Consider the following 27,864-nt stretch of genomic DNA (forward strand, 5'->3'; position numbering starts at 1 on the left):
TCAGAGTTCGAACCGACTGTGTATATGTTTAGATTTTAACTTGTTGTACTTGGTGATCAGATCCAGCTTACTGTGCCCGAGAGTCATTCTTTTCTCAGCCCCGTACGCGCTGTTCTTCTCCATCAGCATGTCCTCAGTGAGTTTATCATAGCAAGGAACTGCAGGCTTTTTATCTCGTTTTAGCTGGTTGTATGGGGATAGCAGGTCCAATTTTCCTTGTCCGGGACTTTGTCTTTTTTCCATCCCATAAAAAGTGTTGTCATTTTCTGCTGTCAGTTCCCTGGAGGTAGCAGTAGGCCCTTTCTGGTTCATGCTTGTCCCATTGCTACTGGCACCCTCCAAAAGGGACTGCATTGTCTGCTCCTGTCTTAGTGGGGAGCAATGGCTGCTGTTAGCCTTATTGTCCCCTTGATAACTAGGTTTATTGGAGCTCAGGGCAGGGGAAGGCTCTGGCTGCAAGAATGTCCTTGCTGTCATGAGATTTGATTTGTGATACAAGGCTGGAGTGGATTTATTTGGAGGACTGTTTGGTGAGTCTGGTGGTTCTCCTTGCTGCTTCAGAGATGTGTCTTCCTTCCCCTTCTTATTATCAGAATCAGAACTTGAATCTTGCTTTTCCTGGTGTACATTACAGCTGGAATTTTTCAGAAAGGGAGACATTTTTATGCTTCTGATGCTTACATTGGAAAGGCTGCTGGAAGGGCTCGAGGTTTCAGCATCATTCACCTGTAAGGGTTTTAAAAGGGAGTTGGCAACTTTTGAGGTATTCTGAGAAGAGGGGCACATTCCAGGATCTGGCACACAGAAGCTGGTCACTGCTCTGGACTCTGCATACAAGTACCGGAATTCCTTGTCAAACTCTGCAACAATTTGACCACGGAAGTGGGTCACCAGGCTGGTGTGGACTTGGCTGCAAAGCCAGGTGAAACTGCGAAAAAAGAAAAAAACCTACATGTAACATTAGTTCACAGAGTGCCAAGATACCTAGCATTTATTTTAACATTCGAATGATCTATTTCTACCCAATTTATGTCATTAAAACTTTGTCTGAAGTATGCAAGTCAGATTACTTGTAGAGATGAAGGTACTCATTACATAATTACAAAAGAACAACCTTAAAATGGTCATTTAATTTCAGGTTGGTGATGTAATTAACTGTATGAAAATACAAACAATGAAGAAGAAACTGGTTTTCCTCAGCCTTATGAAAGATGTAGAGCAGCAACTGGTCCCTGCCTAAAAAGCACAGCAGCATGTTTCAGGCCTTTTCTTCTCCAGCTTCCTCTTGCCAGCGCTCTCTGCCTATAAGCAAGGAACCATCGTTTCCCATTCCCCATCCCGTCCGTGTGTTGGAGAATACCAGCTAACCGTTTGTGGGCAGGCTTGTCAGCCTGTGCAGGGGGGTACTGCAGTGTGCGCGGTTTCTATCAAGCAGGCAGTGGCAAGGAGATCTCCAACTGTCTGGAGATGGTGTGGCTATGGGACAATGAGACACGAAGCATGGGGCACTGAAGGGCTCTTTCTGCCCAACTCTACTGCAGATGTTCTAGCTCAGATCTGGCTAGCACAGTACACTGCAACCATACCTTCCACAGAGGGCAAGGAGACTGTTTGGGGGGATATCAAAGCATGCCTGGTCTCCTGCTCTCTTTGTTTGCCTTGGCAGGAGATACGTTCTCATGTCCTTAACATCTGCAACATGTGATGGACTTGAAGGAGATGCTTAGGCAAGCAGAAGGGTGAGGAATGGACATCTTAGGCGCTGCCTTGAGGAGCAGAGGTCTCCAGAGCCCCACAGGAATACCCCAGGTCAGGAAGGCTGACGATGTTTTTCATAAGTATTGCTGTGAGATTTCCCAGACTCTTTCCATCTTTTCCTTGCTGTCCAGTTAAGAGATGCATGGTGTTAGAAGTTCACAAGTCCTTTGTTCAGCAAGTCCAGTCCCTGCTCTTGCAGTACAATGTCTTGGGATCTTTTCTGGGAGCTAGTTATGTTCCACCTTAAAATGAATTAGGTTTTGCCCGAGCTGGGGAAGAACTTTCACTAACTGTGATTCTGCATATTTCCATACCTGTTGTCTGTGCCAAAATTATAACTTAATTAGCTCTCCCCCCATATATCTACAGATAGTAACCACATTTCTCCTCCCAATCTTCATTTTCCTAGATTTAACAGGGATGCTCCTCTTACAGATTAGGCTCCCCAGGCTCCTGGTCATTCCAGTCATCAGCTGCTGCTTTTATTCTTGCTATAGTCAACCCAGATTAGCAGACTAATTGTGTTAAATAAAACAGAGCCTTCACAGATGGAAGTACCCGCTTAGGACTGCGTTATCAACTGCTAAAGCAAGATACTGACTTTGACAAGAGCAGGATGAAATCACAAAAACTACAGGAGAGCAATCGGAATGGGAGATTCCAATTATTCTCAAGTAAATGTCATTTCAGGACAAGATACTGGCACTATGTTTTGGGATCTCATCAACGTTTACTTCACAAGATAGCTATTTGGGAACTTTTAGTAGGAAAACGAGCTCTTGGCTTGTTCCTGAGCAGTATGCAGTTGTTATGGTTCATAATGTTTGGAAGAAAGTAATATACTTACATTCAGCATACACACCACCCCAAAGAGCAACATAAAATGAAAAGATCAATACTCTTCTGCTTAATATCAAAACAGGTAAATTAAGTAAAAATGAAGACGTAGTAAAAGAGTGAAAAACCTTTGTGGGTGACATGAAGAGTATTCAGAAATACCATACTGGAAGCTCAAAGCAAGTGCATACAACTTCACAGAGAGATGTGAGGAAAAAAAAAAAACAAACCAGAAAACAGCTGGGATGGCTAAATGACAGAAGAGAAGCTATTAAGACCAGAAAGCCCATCTTTCAAAAAGGTTGGGTCACACATTGCGAAAGGCATAAGAAATAATATTCAGCTCTCCGTGGGGCTAGCACATGGTCCATGTGTAATAGGAATGCTCAGATAATTCCTCTGCATCAGTGTTTATTGTACAGGAGCTTGGGGTGATCCCTGCCCTGAACCCACCTTTATACAGAACATAAGGGAGGATCAGTCTCATGTTGAAATCTCTGCGGAAGAGATTAGAAAACATATCAACAAAGCAGATAGTAACAAACTGGCAGGACCAGGTAACATTAACGCAAGAGTGCCAAAGGAATGCAAGGATGAAATAGCTCAACTGCTAATCAGGATGTGGTATCTCTCACTTGAAAGTGCCTTGGTTATCAGAAGAGTGGAAGGTTGCTAATAAGATAGAATTTTTTTAATGTTTCAGACCATTAAGTCTTATAACAGCACAAATTAGTAGATACTCTTCTAAAGAATACTATTAATGGCCACATAGGGAAATATGATATAAGAGGAAAGGTGGCTTTTACAAAGGAAAGTTATCTCTCACAAAGCTGTGAGAGTTCTTTGAAGAAATCCAAGAGTCCAGACAGGGGAGATTTTGTATAGCCTGTATCGACATTGTCAAAGGCATCTATCCCAGGGGCACTGCCTGGCTCCCAGGAGTGCTGCATCTGCACTGCACAGTGCTTAGACATATCCCAACTCAGGACCTACTCCACTCACTCATACACTTTTGTTCACTTGAACTCCTCAGAACCACAAATGCACTCAGAGGGCTAGGCACCCTCTCCTCTGGAGGGGCAGTGCATCCCTTGCACTGCAAGCATTGTCCTGTGAACTGCAAGAGGACCCTGGTCAGCCAGGTGGAGGATAATGCCTGCCATCCCTGTTCACCCAGCCTGGCACCACTGTTGCCAGCAGACCTCAAAACGGAGCTGTGCAAGTGGTCATGTTTGCCCTCCTCATTCTGGCTAGGAGGTCTCATGTCTCAGACTCAAATGGTCCAGCAGGAACATCACAACAGCTACCCATCAAGGTCTCTGGCCTCACCTTAGCAGGAGGTAAACAACAGGTCTTGCTTAGGTTTCCCTTCCCTCCCCAAACGAAGTGACTTCCACCTTCTGTCTTCTCCCAGGACCCTCTGACCAAAGTACTGCCTCCCTACAGAAACGCACGATATAGATACACCCAGCCATCTCCTCTCATAGAATCATAGAATATCCTGAGCTGGAAGGGACCCACAAGGATCATCGAGTCCAACTCCTGTCCCTGCATAGGACAACCCCAAAAATCACACCATATGTCTGAGGGTGTTGTCCAAATGCTTCTTGAATGTTGTCAGGCTTGGCGCCATGACTGCCTCCCGAGGGAGCCTGTTCCAGTGCTCCACCACCCTTTGGGTGAAGAACCTTTTCCTAATGTCCAACCTAAACCTCCCCTGGCATATCTTCCTGCCGTTCCCTCGGGTCCTATCATTGGTTGTCAGGGAGAATAGATCAGCACCTGCCCCTCCTCCTTCCCTTGTGAGGAAGCTGTAGACCGCAATGAGGTCTCCCCTCAGTCTACCCTTCTCCAGGCTGAACAGACCGAGTGACTTCAGCCGCTCCTCATACGGCTTCCCCTCTAAACCCTTCACCATCTTTGTGGCTCTCCTCTGGACACTCTCTAGTAGCTTTGTATCCTTTTTGTACTGTGGCACCCAAAACTGCACTCAGTACTCAAGATGAGGCCGCACCAGTGCCGTTCATCCACATGAACTGTCCTTTCCCCTGTAAGGGGAGCAGCCTCAGATCCAGCAATACACTCTCCTGGCCTTATGACTGTCCCTGCCACTGATGCCTCTTATAGCTCTTTTCCCCAGTCCAAGCAATACTGTGTCCCAGATTCCCATGCAGATCCAATGGGGGTCTGCCCACTCTGAGTCACAACAGGACCTGGAAGGAATCATCCAGCACTGGAACAGGCTCCCTTGGGAGGTAGTCATGGCGCCAAGCCTGACAACATTCATGAAGCATTTGGACAATGCCCTCAGACATATGGTGTGATTTTTGGGGTTGTCCTATGCAGGGACAGGAGTTGGACTCGATTATCCTTGTGGGTCCCTTCCAACTTGGACTTTAATAAGGCCTTTGACACAGTCTCCCACAGCATTCGCCTGGAGAAGCGGGCTGCACACGGCTTGGATGGGTGCACTCTACACTGGGTTAAAAACTGGCTGGACGGCCGAGCCCAGAGAGTAGTGGTGAATGGAGTCAAATCCAGTTGGCGGCCGGTCACGAGTGGTGCTCCCCAGGGCTCAGTACTGGGGCCGGTCCTGTTCAACATCTTCATTGATGATCTGGATGAGGGGATCGAGTGCACCCTCAGGAAGTTTGCAGATAACACCAAGTTGGGTGGAAGTGTCGATCTGCTGGAGGGTAGGAAGGCCCTGCAGAGGGACCTGGACAGGCTGGACCAATGGGCCGGGGCCAACTGCATGAGATTCAACAAGGCTCAGTGCCGGGTCCTGCACTTGGGTCACAACAACCCCATGCAATGCTACAGGCTTGGGGAGGAGTGGCTGGAGAGCTGCCTGGCGGAAAAGGACCTGGGGGTGTTGGTTGACAGCTGCCTGGACATGAGCCAGCAGTGTGCTCAGGTGGCCAAGAGGGCCAATGGCATCCTGGCCTGTATCAAGAACAGTGTGGCCAGCAGGACCAGGGAGGTGATAGTGCCCCTGTACTCGGCACTGGTGAGGCCGCACCTCGAGTACTGTGGTCAGTGTTGGGCCCCTCACTACAAGAAGGACATGGAGGGGCTGGAGCGTGTCCAGAGAAGGGCAACGAAGTCGGTGGAGGGTCTAGAGCACAAGTCATATGAGGAGCCGCTGAGGGAGCTGGGGTTGTTTAGCCTGGAGAAGAGGAGGCTGAGGGGAGACCTTATTGCTCTCTACAACTACCTGAAAGGAGGCTGTAGCGAGGTGGGGGTCGGGCTCTTCTCCCTAGTAACAAGCAATAGGACAAGAGGAAATGGCCTCAAGCTGTGCCAGGGGAGGTTTAGGCTAGATATTAGGAAAAACTTCTTCACTGAGAGAGTGGTCAAGCATTGGCACAGGCTGCCCAGGGAAGTGGTTGAGTCTCCATCCCTGGAGGTATTTAAAGAACAGATAGATACGGTGCTCAAAGACATAGTATAGATGGACTTGGCAGTGATAGGTTAACGGTTGGACTCGATGATCTTAAGGGTCTTTTCCAACCTTGACGATTCTATGATTCTATTATTCTATGATCCAAGTCCCCCCAGTGGCACAGCCCTCCTCCTTGCCACAGTACAGGTTTCCACGATAGGACGATGTGGCCTTGCCAGCCATGGCTATTCCCATCGCTACAAACTGATAAAGGTTTTTTCCTCCATGAATGGCATGGAGGAAATAGCCAGGGAATGATCATTCTTGGTCTTCTGGTATAAAAATGAGGCACTGAATGAAGTTAACAGGTTACAAATTCAATACAGACAAGAAGAGGCACTTCCTTGCACAACACAACACACAGGCAAGCTGTGGAGCTCCTTACTGCAGGCCACTGTGGATGCTAAAAGTTCATGTGAGTTTCTAAAACTGGTAGGATTTTCCTGCCATTATTTTTTCCATAAAAAAACTGCTGCACACAGAGATGCCTTATCCAGTTCTGAATCACCCTGGGGCACAACTTACAGGAGTCTGGAAAAGGATCGCTGTAGGACAGGATCCCTTCCTTGCCTTGCTTTCAGACACTCCTGGAGCAGGAACCCTCCAGGAACCCGTGCAGCTCAGCCTTTGGCCAGGAGATGGAGTTGCAACATCACCTCCCAGGAGGTGGGAGACACCTGCCTGTCCTACCGCAGCATCCCCTGCCCTGGTGCTCTAGCTTGGGTCGAGCATGAGCGGCAAGAGCACCCTACGGTATTTCAGCCGAAGTCTCAGTCTCAGCAGCATTTTCGACAACATGATTAGTTCTTCTGCGTGCCTCTCTGTAAAACTGCAATACGGTAGGGTTGCAGTGGCCTTTCTACAGCTGTATTGTACAGGTGACTTGCAGTTCTTCATGCTCAGCTTCTCTGCTTCAGCTATTTCCAGCTGATGAGATACCAATTTGCAGCAGGTTTTTTTGTTTTTTTCAGTAGTTTCTCGTACTCATTTTTTTGCTTTTCTGTCACTTTGGCTGTCAGAGGCATTCTTTTCTTTCTGTATGCCAATACAAACTTCTGTGTATCATTTTTGCTCATTGCTAAATGCAGATACTACATAACACTCCTTACTAGACCTTTAATTTCAAGTGACATTTTCTTTGATAAGATGACAATAATCTGATTTTATCGTAGTAAGCTCTTTAAGCTTGCTTCCAATGCACTTGAAATCATTTCCACTCCTCATTTTTCATCCTCATTTTGATTAAAAACAGTGCAATGTATTAAATTAATTTGGGCATCCCATCTCAGTTATCTCTTATTTCTTATTCATCCTTACAGCTGCGTGCCTGAGGACTTCCTCCTCTTTGCTTTGGTGTGCTCTGCAAGGTTATACATAACTTATCTTCTGGCAATGCCCACTTTATTGCTGTACATACCAGCCTAGGCTTTCCTTGCTGATACACTACGCTTTCCATTCCTTATGTACTCACTTTCTGCTTAATTATACTTTCTTTCTTGAGGTGACTGTTCATCAAGTTAGATCTGGAACTCACTCTTAAAAGCTCTTTCCTCTTGCTTGGGACATGGATACATGAGAGTATGAGCACTTTTCTTTTAAAGAAATTCCAAGCCTCCTCCAGCTTCAAACTCATGTAGCTTTACCTGTCCATTGCCAAACACTTATGTACTTCGTTTTATAATTCCTGTGTACTGAAGTCAGGTGCAGAGCTTTAGCTCTCAACTTTCTCCTCTCATTTTTCAGTTTCAGTTGTCGTGTCGGCTTCAACCCCAAATCTTGAGTTTCTTTCACTACAATATAGCAAACAATGAGCTCTTTCCTCTCTGTGCCAGTGACAGAACACATACCGATACTTTGACTATCTTCCATTTTGAGCTGAGAAATTTAATCTCCTCTAAGGCAACTCAAACAGCCACGTAACTCCCTTTCAGGCTGACAATACCACCTCTTTTCTCTAGTCCTAACCTGGCAAATGTTTACTCTAGTTTTCCTGTTCAAGATCCTGTTTAGCCCCATTTTTAGTCCCATTTGCCTTTAGGCTGCTCTCATCTGCTGCATTAGTAAATGTCGTCATATCCTTCACTCTGTTATGTTAAATATGTGCTCAAAGAAACATACTATTTTTTCTGGAGCCCAGGATAATATAAAATATACTTATGGGGTTCAATATGAAAATGTCAATATGTATACTACTCTTGTTGCATGCATGTAGTACTGCATATAGGGCTCATAGAAGAGAGAATCTGATGGCTAGAGATATAACTAGAAACTAAAAATGGATTTCAGGCATGATTTGAGCACGCATTTGAGGAGAAAATAGTCTCTTCTTACAGCTGAAGAATTAAAAGACACTTACTGAATACCTGAATAGTCAAGGATAGAGTAGGAAAATACCCCTCTGCAAGAAAGGATGCAGAGAGACTAGACACCTGGATTCACTGTCAACGTAGAAGGATGTATTGAAACTCTAGAGGGATCTAGCATCTTGGTTCTGGTGCTATCCAATATCTTCATGAGTAGCCTAAATAATGGAAGAGTGTACACTCATTAAATTCACAAATCATATCCAATGGAGAGGGACAGCACAGATATGAGTTTGAAAAAGGTTCTGAAAAAAATGGATGCGATTCAACAGGAAAATATTCAAGGAAAATACATTCCAGGCAGTCATGATCAGGTGCACAAACGCAGGCCGGAGAATGAGCAGGCAGCAGCTCTGGGGGTTAGGGTTAGCGTGTCTTTCTTAAGAAAAGACACGTCTGTGGCGCCACAGTGTTGGGAAAAAAAGAAAACATCCTGTGGGTGTATGAACTACATTGTGGTCTACAAGACATGCGTAATCCCTTCACATGACTTGAATCCCCTGAGGAACAGCAGATGTTAAGTCTGGAAAAGAGACAACCGACGGTCAGTGTGGTAACTGTCCCCAGGTTGTACAGACCAAGCTATATGGAACGTACTAAATTGTGTTGGTGTCCGTAGGAGACAGACAGCAGACAGATGTAGTCCTCCATGATTGAATGCTCAGGCAGGATGACAGCAAAGAATGAACAGTGAGTTGCTCGCTGGGATGAAGGATAGTAGAGACATTTACATCTAAGTTATGGAGCACTACAGAGAAGCCACTGGTCAATGTCTGTATAGGTCCCATTAACATCAAAAGACACAGGATGAGTCTCAGGGTAAAATAAAAGCACCTAAGTAGGAAGCTAAAAAAGATCAGGATTTTATTGGTAGCCTTATAAAATGCTCCCTCTTCCATGCTTAGAATGGGATGGAGAAGTAAAAGAGCATTTCAGGACATGGTTAGGGAAATTATGTTAGGGAAAGGATGGTAGAATCATAAGGAAATGGAAAACTGTAGGAACATAATGACTCTATAAAGAGAGCTGGATTCCATCTTAACCTAAACGAAACCTGGCTGCTGCACCAAATAATGCAGAAGATATAGGGAGGCTTTAAATTAGAATCTGGAGCAAAACTGTGATGTGTGGAAGGCCACACAGTTTGAGATTGCCCACTTTACCTTAGGAATAAAAGCAAGAAAATTGTATTCTGATATAAGGACAGGATGGAAATCAATGACACTTTGGTAAGAAATTAGAATCGATGAAAAACATCTGAACAAATAAAACTGCATTTAGAAAAGTGCACAGTGGTGAACAACCAGATTGGATACAAATGTTTACATGCACACATAAATGTTATGAGCTAAAGAAACAGGTAGATGTTGTGAAATACCTGAGCTGAACTGAGGACTGACACAGGAGGCATCTCAGAAACTTACTGGGTAGAAGAAAATCAAGGAACAGTAGAACTGCAAGGGTGGAAATTACACAGAAAGGACAAATAGAGGATATGTTGGCAGTGGCACAATACATGAAAAAAGAAAAGTCATATAAGGTAAATGATATATCAACAAATGAAATATATTCCTGTTGGATTAAAATTCCACTCCCAAATAGGAAAAACATAGTATTGGGGCTATACTGTGAACTTTCTGAGCAGAATGCTGATGGTAAATATGCCATGCTAAGGAAGCGCTGAGAGGCTAAGAGGGCAGAAAGCAGATGAATAAAGGGAGATTCAGTTATACCCATGTTGAATGGGGGCCATTACTAGGAGAGCTGCAGAAACTGCATTTTAGACACTATAAATGACTGCTTTTTGGAGAAACTAACCAGAAAACCAACAAAAGGAGAAATAACATTACCAGTTCAGAAAGTTTCTTTGGAAAGGCCACTCGGCAAAAAAATAACCATGACGTACCCATATCAAATATTCTTTCAGGACTGAAATAATCCACAACAGTAATACTTAACTTAAAAGAGAAAGTGAGGAATGCTATTAAAAAGAAATTTAAAAGAGTAACTAAAAAGGTTAAATGCTTGAGGCAGCATGAAGATTGTTTAAAGATGCTATATTAGAGTCTCAGAGAAAATGTACCTATCAAAATAAAGACATTTTAAAACATCCAAAAAGTCACCATAGTTAAAAGGCGCATTAAAGGAAAACATGAAAGTAAACAGCCTTCAAAAACTGGAAGTCAGCAATTTTCCAATTATTGACCAGTGAATAACCTATAATTTAAAATTGAACATAGTAGCAGAGGAATGGAAAGTAGTAAATGTGAACCTCTTAATGAGCTCCTGGAAAACTACAAACCAGCCAGTCTTATTTCCATACTGAACAAACGAGTAGAAGCAAATAGAGAGTAAAATTATTAGATGCATAAATAGCTAACTATGAAGACTCAGCATGTTTTTGTGGAAGGAAGCCATGCCTCAAAAGCCTCTTGCAGTTCAGGAGGCAGCAAGCACATAGATGCATATGATCTGCTTCATGTTGGATACTTGAATTTTCAAAGAGCTTTTGACACAGTCATTCAGCAAGGACTCTTAGAAAAATTAAGTGATCATGGAGTACAAAAGAAGGTCTTCCTGAGGAGTAACAGTTGATTAAAGATGGAATACAAATGCTAGTAATAGTTTTAATTTACCCACTGGAATCCCACAAATATTGTGCTGGCATTGCTGCTGTTCAACATATTCAGAAAAGTCCTGACAAATGGTAGAAACAGTCCATGTCGGAGCTCATGACAAAATTATCATGGGTAGTCAAAAGAACACTGGATAATCAGAAGCTGCAAGAGGATCTCATGGTATGGGATGAATAAGTGACAAAATGTTAGACAAAATTCAATGTCAAAAAATTCAAACTGTTGCAAAAACCCTGACGGTCTCTGTATATTGATGAGTTCTCAGATATTAACACTCAGGAAAGAGGTCAGAGTTCCCATGGACAGTTTAAAAAAATGATCATTTCAATGTTTAGCACTAGTCAAGGCAAACAACAGACTAGGAACTGCCAAAATGGGGACAGATGAAAAGACTGAAGTCACCATTATACCATGATGCTAAAGTGCAGTGCATGGGGCTATCTTGATCACTTCATGCAGTTCTGGTCAATTTGTCTCACAAAAGATAGACATTATGATTAAAGGCCTGGAAGTTCTCCTGCGTGAGAAATGACTGAACAGCCAAGGATACTTCAGCTGGAGAAGAGAGAATTCACATGAAGGATTATAATGGAGGAGGACAAAATCATGGATGCAGTCAAGAAAGTAAATAGGACACAGTGATTTACTGTGCCCAGGTTATGGGAATTTGGGGGCATCAAATATAATTATCTAGCAATAGGTCTAATGTAAATACAATGGATCACTTTTTCACACAAAACATAAATTAAACTGCATAACCTATTGCCAGAGGGTACTGTGGAGGCCAACCATGGTGGGAAAAAGTCTCCTATGGCAAATTGAACATAAGGAAGCACATACAACATATAACCCTGGAGGTTCTGAAACCTCTGATCCTTGCACACAATATTGTTAAACTGTAAAACCAGCCACTGGGTAAGAACACTCTTACCCTCTTTCCTGTATCGTCCCAAGACACCCTGGAACTTTGGCTTTACTCAGTAACTATTCTCATCCTTTGAATCTAGCTTTCCCATCTGTAGGGGGAGTAATCTAAATATCTGCTATACTAGGTATAGTACCAGACTGCAGTATACCCAGTAGCAGACTTCCTGATTTTCTCCTGTAGAAGTGTTTCTGACCACTGTTGAACAAATTCCACAAAGAGAGACTGTTTCTTTTAGTCCAGAACATCATGTGCTTACTGGGACAGCAGAGAACTGAATCTGTGTTTTAAGCTATACCCTGACTTTGGGCCACAGGGAAATAAGAAGTTCCTCCAGCTGTGGAGTTCAATCCAGCTGACACATGCTCAGTTTTAGCCATTCAAAAATGAGCGGTCTTAGTTATCTAATCCTTGCCCCCTGCAGCCAAGGGGGATGGATAGATGTTTCCAGGCAGTGATTCACTCCATTGTTCTTAGATACATGTCTTAGGATGGTCAAAATGCTGCCAGACACTGCTCTCCATATTGTTTATATAGAGACTCTACATAACCAGTTTCAACCGGGTACTTCTACTTTTCACTGTTTGATAAGGTGAGACCTCTACACTTGGAGGTGATGAAGTCAGAAGCAGAGGAGAAGGTGCAGCTTGGAGCTACAGCACTGGTGAGGACACTGGTAGGCTGAGGGTCCAGCACGTGGTGGCTGGGAGATGGAAAAGAGAGAGAAAGGGAGAGGGAGAGCAGTGTTCAAGGAGACCTGGTGGAAGGAGAATAAAGTATTGCCAGGGCACCAAATTCACAGAAATATCAGAACAGTCTGTCCTGGGGAGCTGCACTGTTTGTGAAGGATAATATGATGTGCAACACCATGAAAATACTGTGAGGAAGATCTGTAGGTGGAAAACTCAGAGTCTAGTAATAAAAATATAGCACAAGAACAGTACTCCTGTTCCTCTGCTCAGAACAGCGATGGTGATCAGACAATGTTAACTGAGATTACAGAGGCTGCAAAATTAGGACAGGTAGTAATAGTGGGAGATTTCATCCACTCATATACATAGTAGGTTAATGGTTCACTGGGATGAGCTGTGGAGAAAAACTTTTTGGAAGCAGTAAATGATTACTTGCCAGAATTAACTAGTCTAAATTGTTTGACCCACAAGAAAAGATGCTATTCAGGATGTGGTCTGGAATGATGCATAAGACTTGTTTCCAGAGGTAGAAGTGGAAAAGCTCATTTGTAATAATACCCACAACTCAATTTTAACTCTGTAGTGGGAGAGAGCAATCTAAATAAATGCAGGACATGCATATTCAATTTCAAGAAAGTTAACTATGTAAAAATGCAGCAATTAGTCAAAAAGATCTGAAAAGGAGCAGTCCAAAAAACCCAAGATGACTACGGCTTGTAGGTTGTTCAAAAATGCTGTACTGGCAGTTAAGAAACTGGTGGGTCCATTTGAGACCTATGGGTCAAAAGGGGCATTCAGCGTTGGCAAGACCATAGCAGAGAACCTCAATGAATTTTTTGCATCCATTGCTGATGACACTGAGATGTGTTTCACTCCTGTGTACCAGGGCCACTGCTTTGCTGAGGACTGGGAAGTTTCCAATATGATCCCATCTACAGAGAGGGCTCTGGATGTAATCTTGAGGCCCACACACCACTGGAGCTGACCTCCACCCTGTGTGCTGTGAAGAACAAGATTACCAATGGCATGGAGAAGTACAGCCTCTTGGAAAAAGGTCAACAGGGCTACTGTAATGGCAAGCCCTGCCTCACAGACCTGCTGGAGTTCGGTGAGGGAGCCAGTGAGCACATGGATAAAAGTCAGCTACATATTTTTGGGTTTTCAAACAGCCTTTGACAAGGTTCGACACCAAAGCCTTTTAAGAAACTAAATTGTCATGGGCACGGAAGAAAGGTCGTATTATGGACCAAGAGCTGGTGAAAGCATAGGATGCAAAGGGTAGGGCTTCTTGGTCATTTTTCAGCAGCGGTAAGAGTCAGCAGTGAGGCCCCAGAGACTGATGCTGGGACTGGTTTTCATCCTATGGGTGACCTCAGGCATGGAGGGGTGAAGTGAAATCCCCAGGTTTGCAGAGTATCCTCAGTTCCTTCAGGTGGTTGGATACCTCACTGAAGGTGAGGAAATCCAGAAGGACCTCACAGAACTGAGCAAGTGGACAAATATGTGGCAGATGAACTTCAGTGTAGGAAAATATGGTGTACCCATAGGGAAGAATGATCTGTATCAGGCCTGTATGATGCTGAACCTGGAAGAGCTCAGGAAGGAGCTCAGAATCATTGTCAGCAGTCCACTGAAATCATCAGCTCAGTGCGCAATGGCAGCTAAAAAATTCAATGAATGTTGGCTATTGTCAGCAAGGGTGATAATAACAAAGCAGAGGACATTTTGACCCTTTATAACACCTTGGTGCAGCATGCAGTTCTGGTCTCTGCATCTCAAGAAGGACATAGTGAGGTTAGAGCGGGTGCAGAGAAAGATAATTAAAATGACTGAGGGATGCAGCAGCTGCTGTATGAGGAGAGACTGAAAAGGCCGAGGTCTTTACTTTAGATAAGAAAAGGGCAGAGAGGGTGTGTAAGATGGAGGCTTGGAAAATTGTGAAAGCAGTGACTTTGCTGAATGTAGGACAGCTATTTTACCAATCTGCAGCACTAGAACTAGGGGCGCTTCATGAAATTAGTAGGAGATTGGTTTAGAACAGACAATGAGTTAGGGCAAATTCATGGATGATAGGTACAGAACAGGTACAGAAGGGAATAAGTAGGGATGTATGCAACGATTGCACGTGCTGTGGGAGGACAACGGGGATGGATCACAGAGAGCAGTTTGGGCTGCTCTCCATAAAGAGCATCAGCTGGAGACAGAATCTAGGCTAGGTGGAGCATCATCTGATCTGGTAGAACATTTTTTACATTTTTAAGAAATGAAGTGATACTCAGAGAGAGAGGTGTCCAGGAATTGTCAGTGTTGGCAGACAAGTAGTTAATGCTATCTGAAAGCTAAACAGCAAGGTAAGAGCAAGAGGACATAGTAGAAGAAGGTAAAGCACCAAAATGAAACCTGTCATTTATAAGGGGAAATGAAGAGGAAGAACCGTGTATCATTATCATGGAGAAAAAAAATAAGAGCTACATTATTCAGTATTTTGGTAATTAATATTTTCTCAGTGTCGCCAGTCTTTGTCACAGTAGTTGCTACTTTTTCTTACCTGTATGTACCAGCAAGAACTTGGTCACAATCAATCAGCATAAACTTCTCCAGAATCTGGCCTGCAAATTTCTTGCCTGCTTTGCTGTAATATGTGTCTCCACTCAGACATCTTATGCGCATGTTCTGAAACCAAAGAAAGCAGAGTTGGTAAGGGGACGTGTATTGAACTAAACTGAAATGTTCCCTTATGCATCATTGACGGACTCCCTCAAGCAGGAGTTCTGCTCCCAGAGGTAGAATGCAGCAAGACATTAAGTATTTCTTGGCTTCTGCGTACCAAATATTTTGTCACACTGTAAGATAAAAATACCAGCAAGTATTAACAAGTTGCACTTCGGTACAAATGCTGGTTTGAAAAAAAATTTGGAGAATCCTATGAGCCTACAGATAATTTCTGAAGTATGTAAGACTATACAGTTTCTTCCAGATTATTGATAATATTCAACTAACCACACTAGCTGATGGCTCTGCATTTAAACTAAATTTTGACCCATAACAACTAGCCAGTTTCTAATCAATCGAATGTGCTGTTCTGATTTTATACAGTGACAGGCTTCTTAAAACCAAAATATTGCTCAATAAAAGAGATTTACAGAAAGGTATGTCTACATTTTTGAATTGCTTTTTATCGGTATATTTAAAAATTATATTAAAATTTTCAGCTGCTGTACTCAAGTGAAACAGACCTGATCCTCATCTGTTTTAAAGACTGCAAAGAACTTCTCTGATACTTCAGCCTGCGAAATTGACTGCCCAGTACAAAATGGGAAATTTTGGCTCTCAGTATCCATAAGGAGCCTTTTTTGTATGGTTCTTGCCCATAATAAAAGTTATTTGCACTTCAATTGGGGAAGGCAGAAGAGAACAGTAACTGGAAAGATTTACTGGCCTGGTCTATACGATACAGTGCCAAACAAAACATCTCATATGTAAATAAAATTCCCTAAGGCTGCACCTACGCTGGCCTGCCAGCTCATCCCTTACTGCCCCTCCAGGCCAGCTCCCCTGCTGCCTGCAGTGGCTTTGGCACACCAGGAGCTGTCACAATCTGTGACCCCCTGCGTTTGGCCCGGCAGATCCCTTTGTGGGCAGCTCATTCCTGCCTAGCATCAGCCCCACAAAAGATGAACACCCACGGTAGCTGGTACACACTGCCAGGGCCATTTTGCCTCTTGGTGGAGGTGGGTGTTGCCCATGGCCGGTGGGTGCTCCTGGTGGAGGTGGCAGCCTCCCCTCCGCCATGCAGCAGATTTCAGTCTGGCCAGACACAGCAGTTTGTAACAGCCAGTGCTGCAGACAGAAGACAAGCATGAATAGTTGTGATTTGCCTACAGATGTTCTCCGCAGGGTGCAGACCCATGTCCCTGCCACCCCTTCAGGAGCTGCTCCTGGGCATCGCTGCGCCCTCTTCTCCCCCTCCCGGGCAGGTTGAGCATGTGTGGGCTCCCCAGGCCGCCTGTACACAGCCAGGGACCGGCTCGCCCAGTCTCAGGCCTCACGTGAGGTTCATGATGTGGAAGTTGTGCCTTGGGGGTGAGGAACAGGAGGCAGTCACCTTGCGGCAGGTGACTCCATTCCTGATGGCTTTCCTCTTCCGTCAGAGGCCCTGTGGGCAGGAGGTGGGCTTCCTGGAAACATCTGCTGGGGAGCTCATCGCAGCAGGGTGGGAAAGGCTTGACTCTCACATCATGCTGAGGAAGTCTCCTCACCCACCCAAGGAGCACCATTGCCTTCAGGGCTTCATAATAGCAGCAGCTCTCCAGACTGGGGTCCATCTGACCCAACAGTCCATCTCTCGCAGTGGGCAACGGCAGCTGGGGAAGAGCAGGAAGGTGGCTATCATTTATGATGCTGCCCCCTAATACTGCTGCTGACTGTTTTCTGCTCAGGGGATTTTCTGAGCCTCTTGTGGTTTGTCTGAGTGGGAACCCGCCCTGGACCTCTTCTCTAAGTACTTGTCCAGTCTTATCTTGAGTTCATGGAAACTTGTAGCAGGGAGAGAGCTGAAGCTTCACAAACTTTGCACTGTGGCTCTCACTTGTTGCCTTCTTGTGTCCCTGAACATGTCCTCATCTGTCACCTATGAGAAGGGAGAAACTTTTTCCCCATAAGGACAGTTATGCATTGGAACAAGTTACGCAGAGAGGTTGTGCAGTCTCCATGCTTGGAGATTTTCAAGACTAGACCAGGTAAAGCCCTGAGCAACTATGTCTGACCTCACAGGTGATGCTGCTTTGAGCAGAAGGTTGGACTTGATGACTTCCTGAGGTCCCTGCCAACTTCCATTAATCTGTGATACTCTGAAATGCCACCACAAGTTGCTGATATAGAGCAAGATACGCTGGATGCTTGGGGAGGTGTTCACCTAATCCTGTTGCCAATCAACACAGGGATTTTTTTCCTTCCAGTGCTGAGGTACTAGTTCTCACTGGGAGGAGCTTCCCCTGCCCTGGGAAGTTAAAACCACTTCAGCCAAGGGATGTCCCATAGATTTGTCGCCACGGTATTTCTTCACTCCCTCTATCCTTTCCAAGGCTGGGTGATTTTCTGATATCTGGCTCATTTTTTCCATCCTCTTCTTCTTGGCAATCCAGGCCCTGAATTGCCCAAACAAGATGAGAATCCTGCAGTCTTGCAGGAAAGCCATACTGCCAGTTACCACTCTCACTCAATTTAGACAGTAGATTTAGGTTCAGCAGATGGCCATTTCAAAAAATCCAACAGTTAAGTCTTCTGCTGTGACTGCTGCCAAAGCTCAATGCACCACTGTGGGATTTGCTGATGTTCAGCACTAGGATTTGACACCAGCAGGCTCACACAATGTTCTTAGAAGTAAGATGCTGGGAAGGCAATTGCCCCAAATTCCCCGTTAAACCCCAAATTGTCACCAATTATTCCAAATGGAGATTTACCATCATATCCTGTCACCACTCAGAGCCAGAAATAAAATATGTACACTCATTCCACTTAGATGTGAATATCAAGCATCTATGTTAATGTACTGCTTGAGATGCATTAGCTTAAGAGGCACTTCACATTGAGACCTGCTGATGAGTCACTGAATGGGGGAGGCAAGTGTTAATTAGCCATTCAAGCACAAGACATGACATCAGGCCTAACAAAGAGACGTAGACATCTCCATGGATGTAAACTCATTCTAATTTTAATTAAAAACAATGGCCAGGCTCTTGGATAAGAAGCAAATAAAACAAATTTTGGAGAGATGGAATTTGTCTGGATCCACCACATAGGTTCAGTGATGCAGTTGTTTATGAAAGCAAACATGCTTCAGCATGAAGCAGTTTTCCCTAACAGTTGCCATCTCAAGAGGCAGGATGAAATGGGTTTGGCTTGTGAGAAGCAAGAAAGGTCAGAGCATCACCAACATGGGGGAAGAAGGAGGCCTCTCTAAATTAATGTCTCTATAGACAGGTTAAAAATGAGGGGAAATGAAGACATTTGTAACTGCATCTTTTTGAATGCTGTAAAACATTATTTTTTGCATTTTCCCTAGCCCGTTTTTTAGTTAAGAACGGTTTTGAGGTAACTGGATAACTTCCAAGCATTCCCCACCAAGACGAAGGGAAAACCTATGAAATTGGTGGCTGGAAGAGAATCAGTCCTCCAGGGAATCCTGTGCACCCAGTGAAGGAGCACAGCCAGGACTGCTGGCCTTGCAGGACTAACAAATGACAATAAGAAACCAACTTCCATTGATAGGTGGTAGCCAGAAAGGCTGTATGGGGAGCAGCAAGATACTGGGGTGCATTTCTGAGTCTGCAAGTTCCCAAGAGAGCTTGTCTCACTGACACATTAATTTTTATTGTCTGCCTGCTCTGGGCACCACACACCATTGCTGATGGGCACCCCACTGAGTGGTGAATCAGGCTCTTCCAAATCCCTTATGAACCCACAACTGAATCGCAAAGCCTAAAAGCAGATCTTAAGATGAGATTTTTAACATGTGGTTTTACATTGACGCAGTGCAGCAGGGCTAGGAGGAAATGGTAGGTTTTGCATCAGGACATCTGAAAGGACTCACTGCTTCCCTTCCCCACCCAGCTATTGCACTACGGCAGCTCTGGCCAGAGTCTAAACTGAGCTCAGGGCTCTGAACTATGAGCAATTTAAGTATTGCAATTGTATGTCCTAGAGCAGGGGCTGAGAGGGGACAAGGAAAGGAGATGATACAGGTCCACATGAACGTAAGTTTTCTGGTCTACCTCTGTCTGCCTACCTGCACCAGCCCAGTAAAGCGTTCAGTAATGCACTACATCTTACTGGGCTTGACTTCACACTTCTTGTGTGTGTAACTGAAATGAGGACCACAAAACATCAAGATATGGGACTAGGAGGCTCCTCCACTCCTTCCCTTGTGCTTCCAGACAGATACGAATTTCCTAGACCAAACAGCCGTGGTCTCTTAGCCTGGGACAGTGGGAGAAGGGATAAGCCCTAGGGACCAGGCAGAGGGAACAGAACAAAGGGTATGTGGTTTTTATCGATTCTAAGACCTGTTTATCATATCCAGTGTGTGACTGAAAACTTACTGGGAAGTCGTCCTGAGTAAGAGCCATTTTATTGCACATTTCCACAAAATGCTTCAAGTACTCTTCATCCAGGATCAGGTAAACAGGGACGTGCCGTCTGCTTGAGGCCTCCAGCAGGTCACACAGTATTTCCATGTCTGTAAACAGATCCATCACAATTGCTATCACCTAGCCAGGAGAAAAGAGGGGGGGGGGGGGAGGGGGAAACAAGAGACTGTTGAAATCTTATGCCCAAGTGAATTGTGCTTTAAACTATGAATTAAGTATTCAAACCTCCTGAGTTACTGAGCGTCTGTGGCCACATGAATGGAGATTGCTTCTGGACCTTTGTGTTTAACAGCCCTTACCCCACCATGGCAGATAAAATCACTTTTAGTAACTGTGAAGACATTCCCCATCCAGCTACCTCCTGTCTCATCTATCATTCACAGAAAGAAATAGCTGAAAGGGTAATGCATGCGAACAAACTCTGAATATCATTGATGCAACAAGGATCATCAATATATATTGCCTTAAGCAAATATACCAGAAATACAGCATATAAACAGAAGAGCTAAGACTCACCAAAATCATTATTCAATCGGTATGAGTGACTCCATAGATGACTAGCATATTAATATAAAGAAGTATTATTTTTTCAGGAAGGATGCACTGCCAGGTAAGGGAGAAGGTATTTTGATCAAGTATGTACATGTCCTTGTTCCAAGATTACATCCGAGGGGCGACTAGACAAAATCGTAGAATAATGCATGTGGGAAAGATCCCTTCCCTTTACCTGCTGGCAGCACTCCTGCTCATGCAGCCCAGGATGCAAGTGATAGTTATGAAACCTAACAGTAGGAAGAAGGAATAACACTGACATTATTAAAAAAAAAAAAGAATTCAAGAAAATCTGTCTCAATAAACTGAAGACTTGCAAGATAAGGTCTCCAAGGGAGGTGTTTTAAAAAGGAAAAGAATTTTAAAGAGAACTGCCAGTTCTTTAAAGAATGAGACTGAAGAAGGCCATGGCAACCCATCCCACTGTGGAGATGGGAGGGGAGGCAGCAGACCATCTTGGCTAAATGAATTCTCCAAAAACTGGAAGGAAAATACAGAAAATGGAAGGTAGGTCATGACAAGTACCTACTACAAGTGAGTTGACCCAGAACTAGAAAATTCAAAGTACAGTATGACCGGGAACTAGAACAATGGATGAAGGGAAATCAACCATAAATAGATTAAGATGTGACTGGAGAAGCTGTTCCACTGTTCCTCATAGAGTGAGGCTGCCAGCAGACAACATGAAGGCGGACATTATTTGGATCAGGAAGGGACTGCTGGGATCCATCTATTGGCCATCACCATTAGTGACAGGAATCAGGGGGACATGATGGAGAAGGAAGGGACAGGTAGGAGAGCACTTGCTGAGCTGGATGATTTATCAGAGCTGACGCACTTCACCTGAGGGTGCTTGCAGAGCAGTCCGGTGACTTAGACCTTGAACCATTAACAGTTAACAGTGAGAAATCATGGAAGATGGCAACACACTAGGGGACTGAAAAAGGTAAAGTAGTGAAGGATTTACCGACAGGTCAGCTTCATTTCAAAAGGTGAAAAAATAGTGGAACTACTGACCAAGTACGTTAGTCACAGTCTTTACCATATCTTAGCAGTAAATAAGGTAACTGGTACTTGTAAGTTGTGTGCATAACTCTGATTTTGAGTTTCTGCACCTAGTAGAGGATGCCCAAATAAAGATGACCCAAAAAGCACTGAGTTTTGGAGTAAAGCTCCAATGGCCTACTTTACCCTGCTACTCAATGTTCATGCCCTGCACTACACCTTGCACACAAAATGCATGACAGAGTTTGTTCTACTGCTTATCATGCACCCCATGAGGAGGTAGGTATCCTGTTTTCAAACACATCCTCTGCCTACGTTAGAGTATGGCCATGAATGCAGTTCTCCTTAGTCCACCCTATGGAGCAGAGCAGGTAGGGTGAGCCACTTCTGCTCAGCTGCTCCTCTTCAAACAAAGAGTTAAATGCAGAGGACAGCAGTGAGATTGACTTTTACGTGTGCAGTGGTTCAAGCTTTGAATAGGAACAGGTTGAATCACGTTCATGGGTCTGACCTGGAACAGCTTCAGAAAAGAGCAGAGGACCTCCAAGTATCACTGTCCTTGGATGTGGGGACAGGCTCATGTCTCTCCTCCAGACTGGCACGCTGGCCCCAGATCGCCCACTGCCCAGTAACTCTTCTGCTCTGTTTTCATTAATAAGCTGCCACTTTCCAGGCTCATACTCATAGCCTAGGTCCTGAGTGGAGGCAGCTGCCATGGGCAGAGAGGGGCCCCATTGGCTTCTCCATGTTCTCCTGCTCAGTCTTTTGCTTGGCAAGCTGGCCCCTCTCAGCCCCGCTCTGCCTGCACACACCATAGAGAGACCCTCTGCACCAGAGCTGTGGCAGAGGAGGGCAGCAATGCCAAAAGGTTGCTTTCTGCTCCTTTGGGGATTTATCCCTTTTGCAGATGGACAAGATTTCTTGGCTCTATCTGATTTGTCCCCAAAGACCATTTCTGTGATGATGCCTTACACACTGTCATTGGTCTTCAACATCTCGCAGAAGACCCCAGGCCTGGGCCACCACGGCAGGGTTTGGGGAAGAACCTTCCTGGAGGCTGGTGTGATCCCAGGTATCCATGTGGGACACAAGGCAGCTGTCATCAAGAGCTAAAAAATCATTGATACTGTCCAGGCCAAAATCACATCTCCACCCTCTCACCCTGACCCTGGGAGGTACAGGCTTCAGAGCCTGACTCCGAAGGGCACCTCTTTGGTAGCCCTTGTCAGTGTTGTCTTCCCAGAAGTCTTACGAGGCACTGGCAAACTCTTTTCCCCTCCTGAAATGCACCCATCTGGCATGGACAGCAAAGTCAGCCCTGGAAGAGCTCTGAAAGCAGTGAGAAGCATCTTCCAGTTTCCAAATTAATGTTGCTGCTGGGCTATCAGCATTAGGTACTGCTGAGACCCACACAAAAAAGCAGGACTTCACCATGTCTTTCCACACTGGCCTTCAGCCAAAGACCAAAGGCAATGTAGCAAAATGACTTTGATGGGCCACCCATCCTCTAATGATGAAGCACCAAGAAAAAACTATAGCCGAAACCTTGTATAGGGCCTCAGGCAAGTCCCTCTCAGCCATACTTGCCTCACGATATTTCAGCTCATCTCAAACTTAGGTCTGAGGCAGGCTTGGCCCTGGTGACAATCTAAACTTGGCTTGGGAAGTCAATATGATGGAGCCAAGAGAGACCGATGCTCCTTTGTCCCCAGACCCCACATGCTCAGAGGCACTGCTTGCACCTAGCATGCACAGAAGGCCCACGCCATCTTGCTTTTCTCTAGCCGTGCTCACAGGGTTTAGCAGAGTTTGGGGCTGTTGCTTGCCCAAAACAGCACTGCCAGTCTGCAGTGCTTGCTGTGAGAGGGATGGGGCTGAGCAGGCAGCAGCATGGCTGCACATGGCACCACATGTGGCATGCAGTGTCCTGGGCTGGATGCAGCTGGCTGCCAGGCAGGCCTGCATCTCCTGGCAGCCTGATGGCAGGGCTCTGGCGTCAGCATAGGAGAAAGTGCCCCAGGCAGCGGGACGCCAGCTTGTGCAAGCTGGGTGGAGCCCTGCGTGATAGTCAGACTCATGTTTTCCAAAGTGGGTCTTCACTTAGCATGAGGAGGTGGAACAGGCTGTGGCTCTATTCGCGGCCTCCACATGTGCGATCCCTTCACAGGAGGGATTTGGGTAGAGTTGCTCCTGGTGGTGCTGGCAAGCACCCACAGCTGATGTCAGGCAAGAAGGCTGGCAGCCCCATGTGCACTGCAGTTTGCAGCGAGGAGCATTGCAGCGGGGAGAGAGGGGAGGTTGTGCCCTGCCACAGCCTTGTGTGGTGGAGATGCAGGCACCCATGGTGGGGCTGCTCATTCTAAGCATGGGTGCCACAGGGCAACCGTAAGGGCCACTCAGATCACCATATCCTCTTGAGAAACAAAGCAGGCAGCTCTTATAATAACATCAGCTCAACCCCAAAGCCAAGAAGTTTTGGGGGAAGATGACCTTGGAAGTCTTCCCCTTGAAGCTTCCTAAGAATGTATTGTCACAAAAGCAAGGTCTAAAGCCTCAAAGATGATTTCTAACAGCTCTATAAAGGAGTGGAAGTTAGGTACCCAAGTACCATCTCCAATTCAGGCTCCTGACAACTCATGTCTTGCATTTAAAAGCCTTGGGCATTTAAGTAAATCTGGCCTTACAAACCTAAGCAACATATGTCCAATGCCTCCAGCCCCCTAGGTTTCAGTGGTGGGAGCTGCAAGGCTGGGGCTGGCGCAGAGCATCCCTGTTCCTCACCATGCTCATCACGGTCTCCAAGCCCATGGCACAGCCTTGGTGGGTCAGGACACTGAAAGACACAGCTGCCCCACAGGCTCTAGAAAATTCACACCTTGACATCGCAGGGTTAAATCATCACATTTCTAAATCCACTTCTGGAAACTCACAATTCAGCAGTTACTGCAGTCATCACTTTGGGAATTACAGCACTTACCAGCACCCCACTGGGGTTGCCATCTGTCTGGTTTCTAACCAGCACAGCTGGTTTTACTGGTATTTGCCAATAGCAGTGTGGTTTTGGTCATTACTGTAGTGTTGCCATTTGAAGCGATTATTGCTTCTCTGCGGGACCATCAGGGACCATTCTACCATCACACATAAATGCATATGTGCAGCTAGTGTCAGAGTTGTACAAGAGGGACAAAAGAAGAAGCATGGACAGTTCAAAATAGATTGGAGCTCATCCAACAAAAGTAAAATTGTAATAGTATTATCAAATGAAGGCTAAGGTGTGTCTGTGTTGCATCTTCTTATGTCTGCAAAGAGAAAAGCTCAAATCTGAAAATACATCTTCAAAGACAGCTGGTTAAATACAGCAAAGTGGAAAGACAAACCGCACCAGTAAAAGGTACCAATAAAACAAATGCCCTTTTTGCTGATTTGTCAGTACAAATACGCTGTTGCAAAATATGTCAGCTGATGTTGTTCTGTATGACTGTACAGGAGAAAACAGCAAACAACATTTCAAGACACACGCCTTCCTGTCTACAGGACCCAGGAAAAGCATTCAGGGATCTCAACATCTTTCCCACACCCCACCAGCACTGTATCCCCCTTCTATGTTAGCTGTAAGCACACAGGAGGAGAAACACTAAAGGAGGGATATATGATGAGAGCTTAAAGTCTAGTGGAGAAAATATTTGAAATGCAGAAACAGCAGTGGAAAAGCAAAAAAGCAAGCTGTTCTCTGCACAGTTGCTACTGGCACTTCAAGCAAAAGATGTTTTTACCTCTGGTTGCTCTTTTGTCATTAAAAGACATACAGGTAACATACTTTTGGATGGTTTGATGAGCAAAATGACTCAGTAACTACTTAAAGATGTGTAACTGGGGTTGTGAATGAGCTGGACCTGCCGCCAATCATATAGTTAATTATGGGAAGCACTGGCCAGAGCTGCTAACCTAGAAGCCAGTAAAACACCAGTAATAAACCAATAAGATGGTTGAAAACTCATTCTCACATTTCACGCAACCGTCAAAAACACTGTGTGAAAATCCCCAGCTTGAACATAAAGGGCTGAAGACTGTCACTGCTTTTTCAGACCAAACAAAAAAAGTAAAAAGCTCAAAATGTACTTAAAGTACAATAAAGCACCTACTGCCTGGGTAACTCCCCTGCAGCAATAGAGAAGTTCCTGTGAACTGAGAAAACAGCAAGATGTTTTTCATGTGGTTTAAAGGATCATAATATCATCAGAGATCCAGGACACGTGCTGTGACAAGGGGACATTTCTTGGTAGTCATTTACTTTGTGCATTCTGCCATGATGATGTCTTAATCCCCATTGCTGAAAAGGGTGCAGTAAGTGTCACAGGACTTTTCAGATCATTTACAATATCATAAATCAGCTGCCTGCAAGGACAAACAAAGCTTTTTGTCACTTACTTCCTGGACAAAACTTCCCGTATTTGCCTACAAAGGTGCAACAGAAGTTCAGGCATTAGGCAATGGCTGCTTACAACTGAGCAGTAGCTTACGTGGCAAAACGGTCTTCTTTTGGACAAAAGAAAAAGAAGATCCCCATTTATCACATATCACACCCAAATTTCAATGATATGTGGTTCTTTGATGATGTTATGATGCTGCACAGCAATCTGAGCTGCAGCATGGCCACAGTTTCATCTGCTGGGGACAACATAACTTTGTTCAACTCTGCAGATGGTGATAGAAGATAACACTTCAGCTCAGTCTGCCTGGAAACAGCTTGTGTTCTTGACACAGCTGAAGTCCAGGCTTAACAGTTCTTTATCTACCACTTTCTGCACTAGGCAGTAATGAATTTAAGGAGTGACTGTAAAGTTAAATAAGAAACTACTGGAGTGATAAGAGAAATTGCCTAGAAGCTGACTAGTTAAAAGTGAACTTTACACTAAAACCTTACTCAATATTGCCACACTATTGAAATGAAAGACTACAAAAGAAAATTAACATGGAACAGATGAAAAGAACCATAAAGAGGACAAAGACAATAGAAGCTGAAAATGTGTCTGAGATACAGTAGTCCGAGCTGCTGCTCGGACTACTCACACAGTATAGTGGCAAAGTAAAAAGAAACAAGGAGGAGCATAATCGAGTGAGTAAATTCACGCCAGGATTGCGCTTGGTAGGCAAGTATTGTAGTTGTCCATTTTTTATTACATCCAAGGGTTGGCAATCTCTGCAGAAGCTGTGTGATGGGGCAAAATGGGTTGATCTTACTCATCCTCAGAGAAGCACAGACATCAAGTCTAGAAGATATGATGATGTATTCTAACCTACTTCAAACCACAGGCAGGGATTTTCAGTCCCACAAGTTTACTCAGGTCGTATGTTCTCTACCACAGCAACTCACCAGTGGTATCCTCTTGTCCTTGACATGATGTCCAGGGGTCGAGAAAAGCCCTGGCCATGCAAACTCCCTGGCAGAGGGCAAAAGGGCTGGCTGGTGCACACTTGCCAGCTGAGGACAGCTAAGCGTTAATGCTGCACACCCTGCCACTCACTTGCTCCAGGCTTTGGTACCGTGCTCTGCATACCCGCAAATATAGACACAGAGTGCCTTAAAGGGCACTGCCTGTATGACATGAAATCCCAGGCGGAAGGAAATTACAGGAAAGGAAAGGAGCAGGAACAGTTACAGATCTGCTAGAGAAAAAGCAGTCACATCATGCCAGAGATCATCTAGAGAGCAGCAACAGCTTGGAGCGTGTGGTGTACAGTTGTGGGACCAGCCACTAGGACTCGGGTGCTGTGGCACAAAACCCCACCCAAGGGACGCAGCTTACATACCGTCCGTGCCCGGCTGATCAGAGACCGGAGCAAATCCTTAATGCTGTTAGCTTTGTTTCTTTGGAAAATCACAGTGGCTTGAGTCTGGCCAGACACTGTGAGGAGTGGCGTCCCTGGCCACCCCAGCTCCAGCTCTGGAGGGTACACATCAGACATGAGCGGAAAGTAGGTGCCAGACGTTAGTTCAGAGTTGAGGGAGGACCTGTCTCCAGCATCTGCATCACCCAGGTCAGCCTCTTTGTCTTTCATTTCATTTGGATCTGGAAAGCTTTGGTTTCTCTGATGGCTCATATATTCCATGTCCAGGGTGGAAAGAAAAGGCAGCTCCCGTTCCTCAGTGATGGCACTCAGGTAGCCGCGTTCCCCCTGCTCAAGAAAGGCGTCTATGGCAAGCCTGGCTGTTTCACTGTGCTGGAGCACCAATGGGGTAGGTTCCCTCCACCACGGCTTCTTCAGCTGCTCTAGGCGGCTCTTCAGTGGCCCAGACACCGCTTGCTGACCCCCATAGCCACGGTGGAACTGGGGTCTCACCTCTACTGCTAGGTAGTTGAACATGACTGGAACTGGTGATGGTAAGAAGTGCCTCTCCAGCTGCATTAGTCCTCTGTCTGAGTCCAGATCTTTTCTCACCCTCTTGCACTCCTGAGCTCCTCCCAACAGGTTCTTTCAGGACTCAGCATGAGCTCCACTCA

The 27,864-nt window shown here is 45.1% G+C and overlaps 1 protein-coding gene across 1 annotated transcript; it reads right to left on the bottom strand.

The window, feature by feature from the left end:
* FAM83C (family with sequence similarity 83 member C) lies at positions 1-27,852 on the bottom strand (the record flags this gene model as incomplete). Its single annotated transcript, XM_082325783.1, is given in 5 exon segments — positions 1-928; positions 15,205-15,329; positions 19,757-19,924; positions 27,173-27,799; positions 27,802-27,852. Coding segments are annotated over 5 exon segments (1,899 nt in total).
* Between the last annotated feature and the right edge of the window lie 12 nt (positions 27,853-27,864).

This window comes from Platalea leucorodia (assembly GCF_965183815.1).
Source record: "Platalea leucorodia genome assembly, chromosome: 13".
In the NCBI taxonomy this organism is placed as follows: Eukaryota; Metazoa; Chordata; class Aves; order Pelecaniformes; family Threskiornithidae; genus Platalea; species Platalea leucorodia.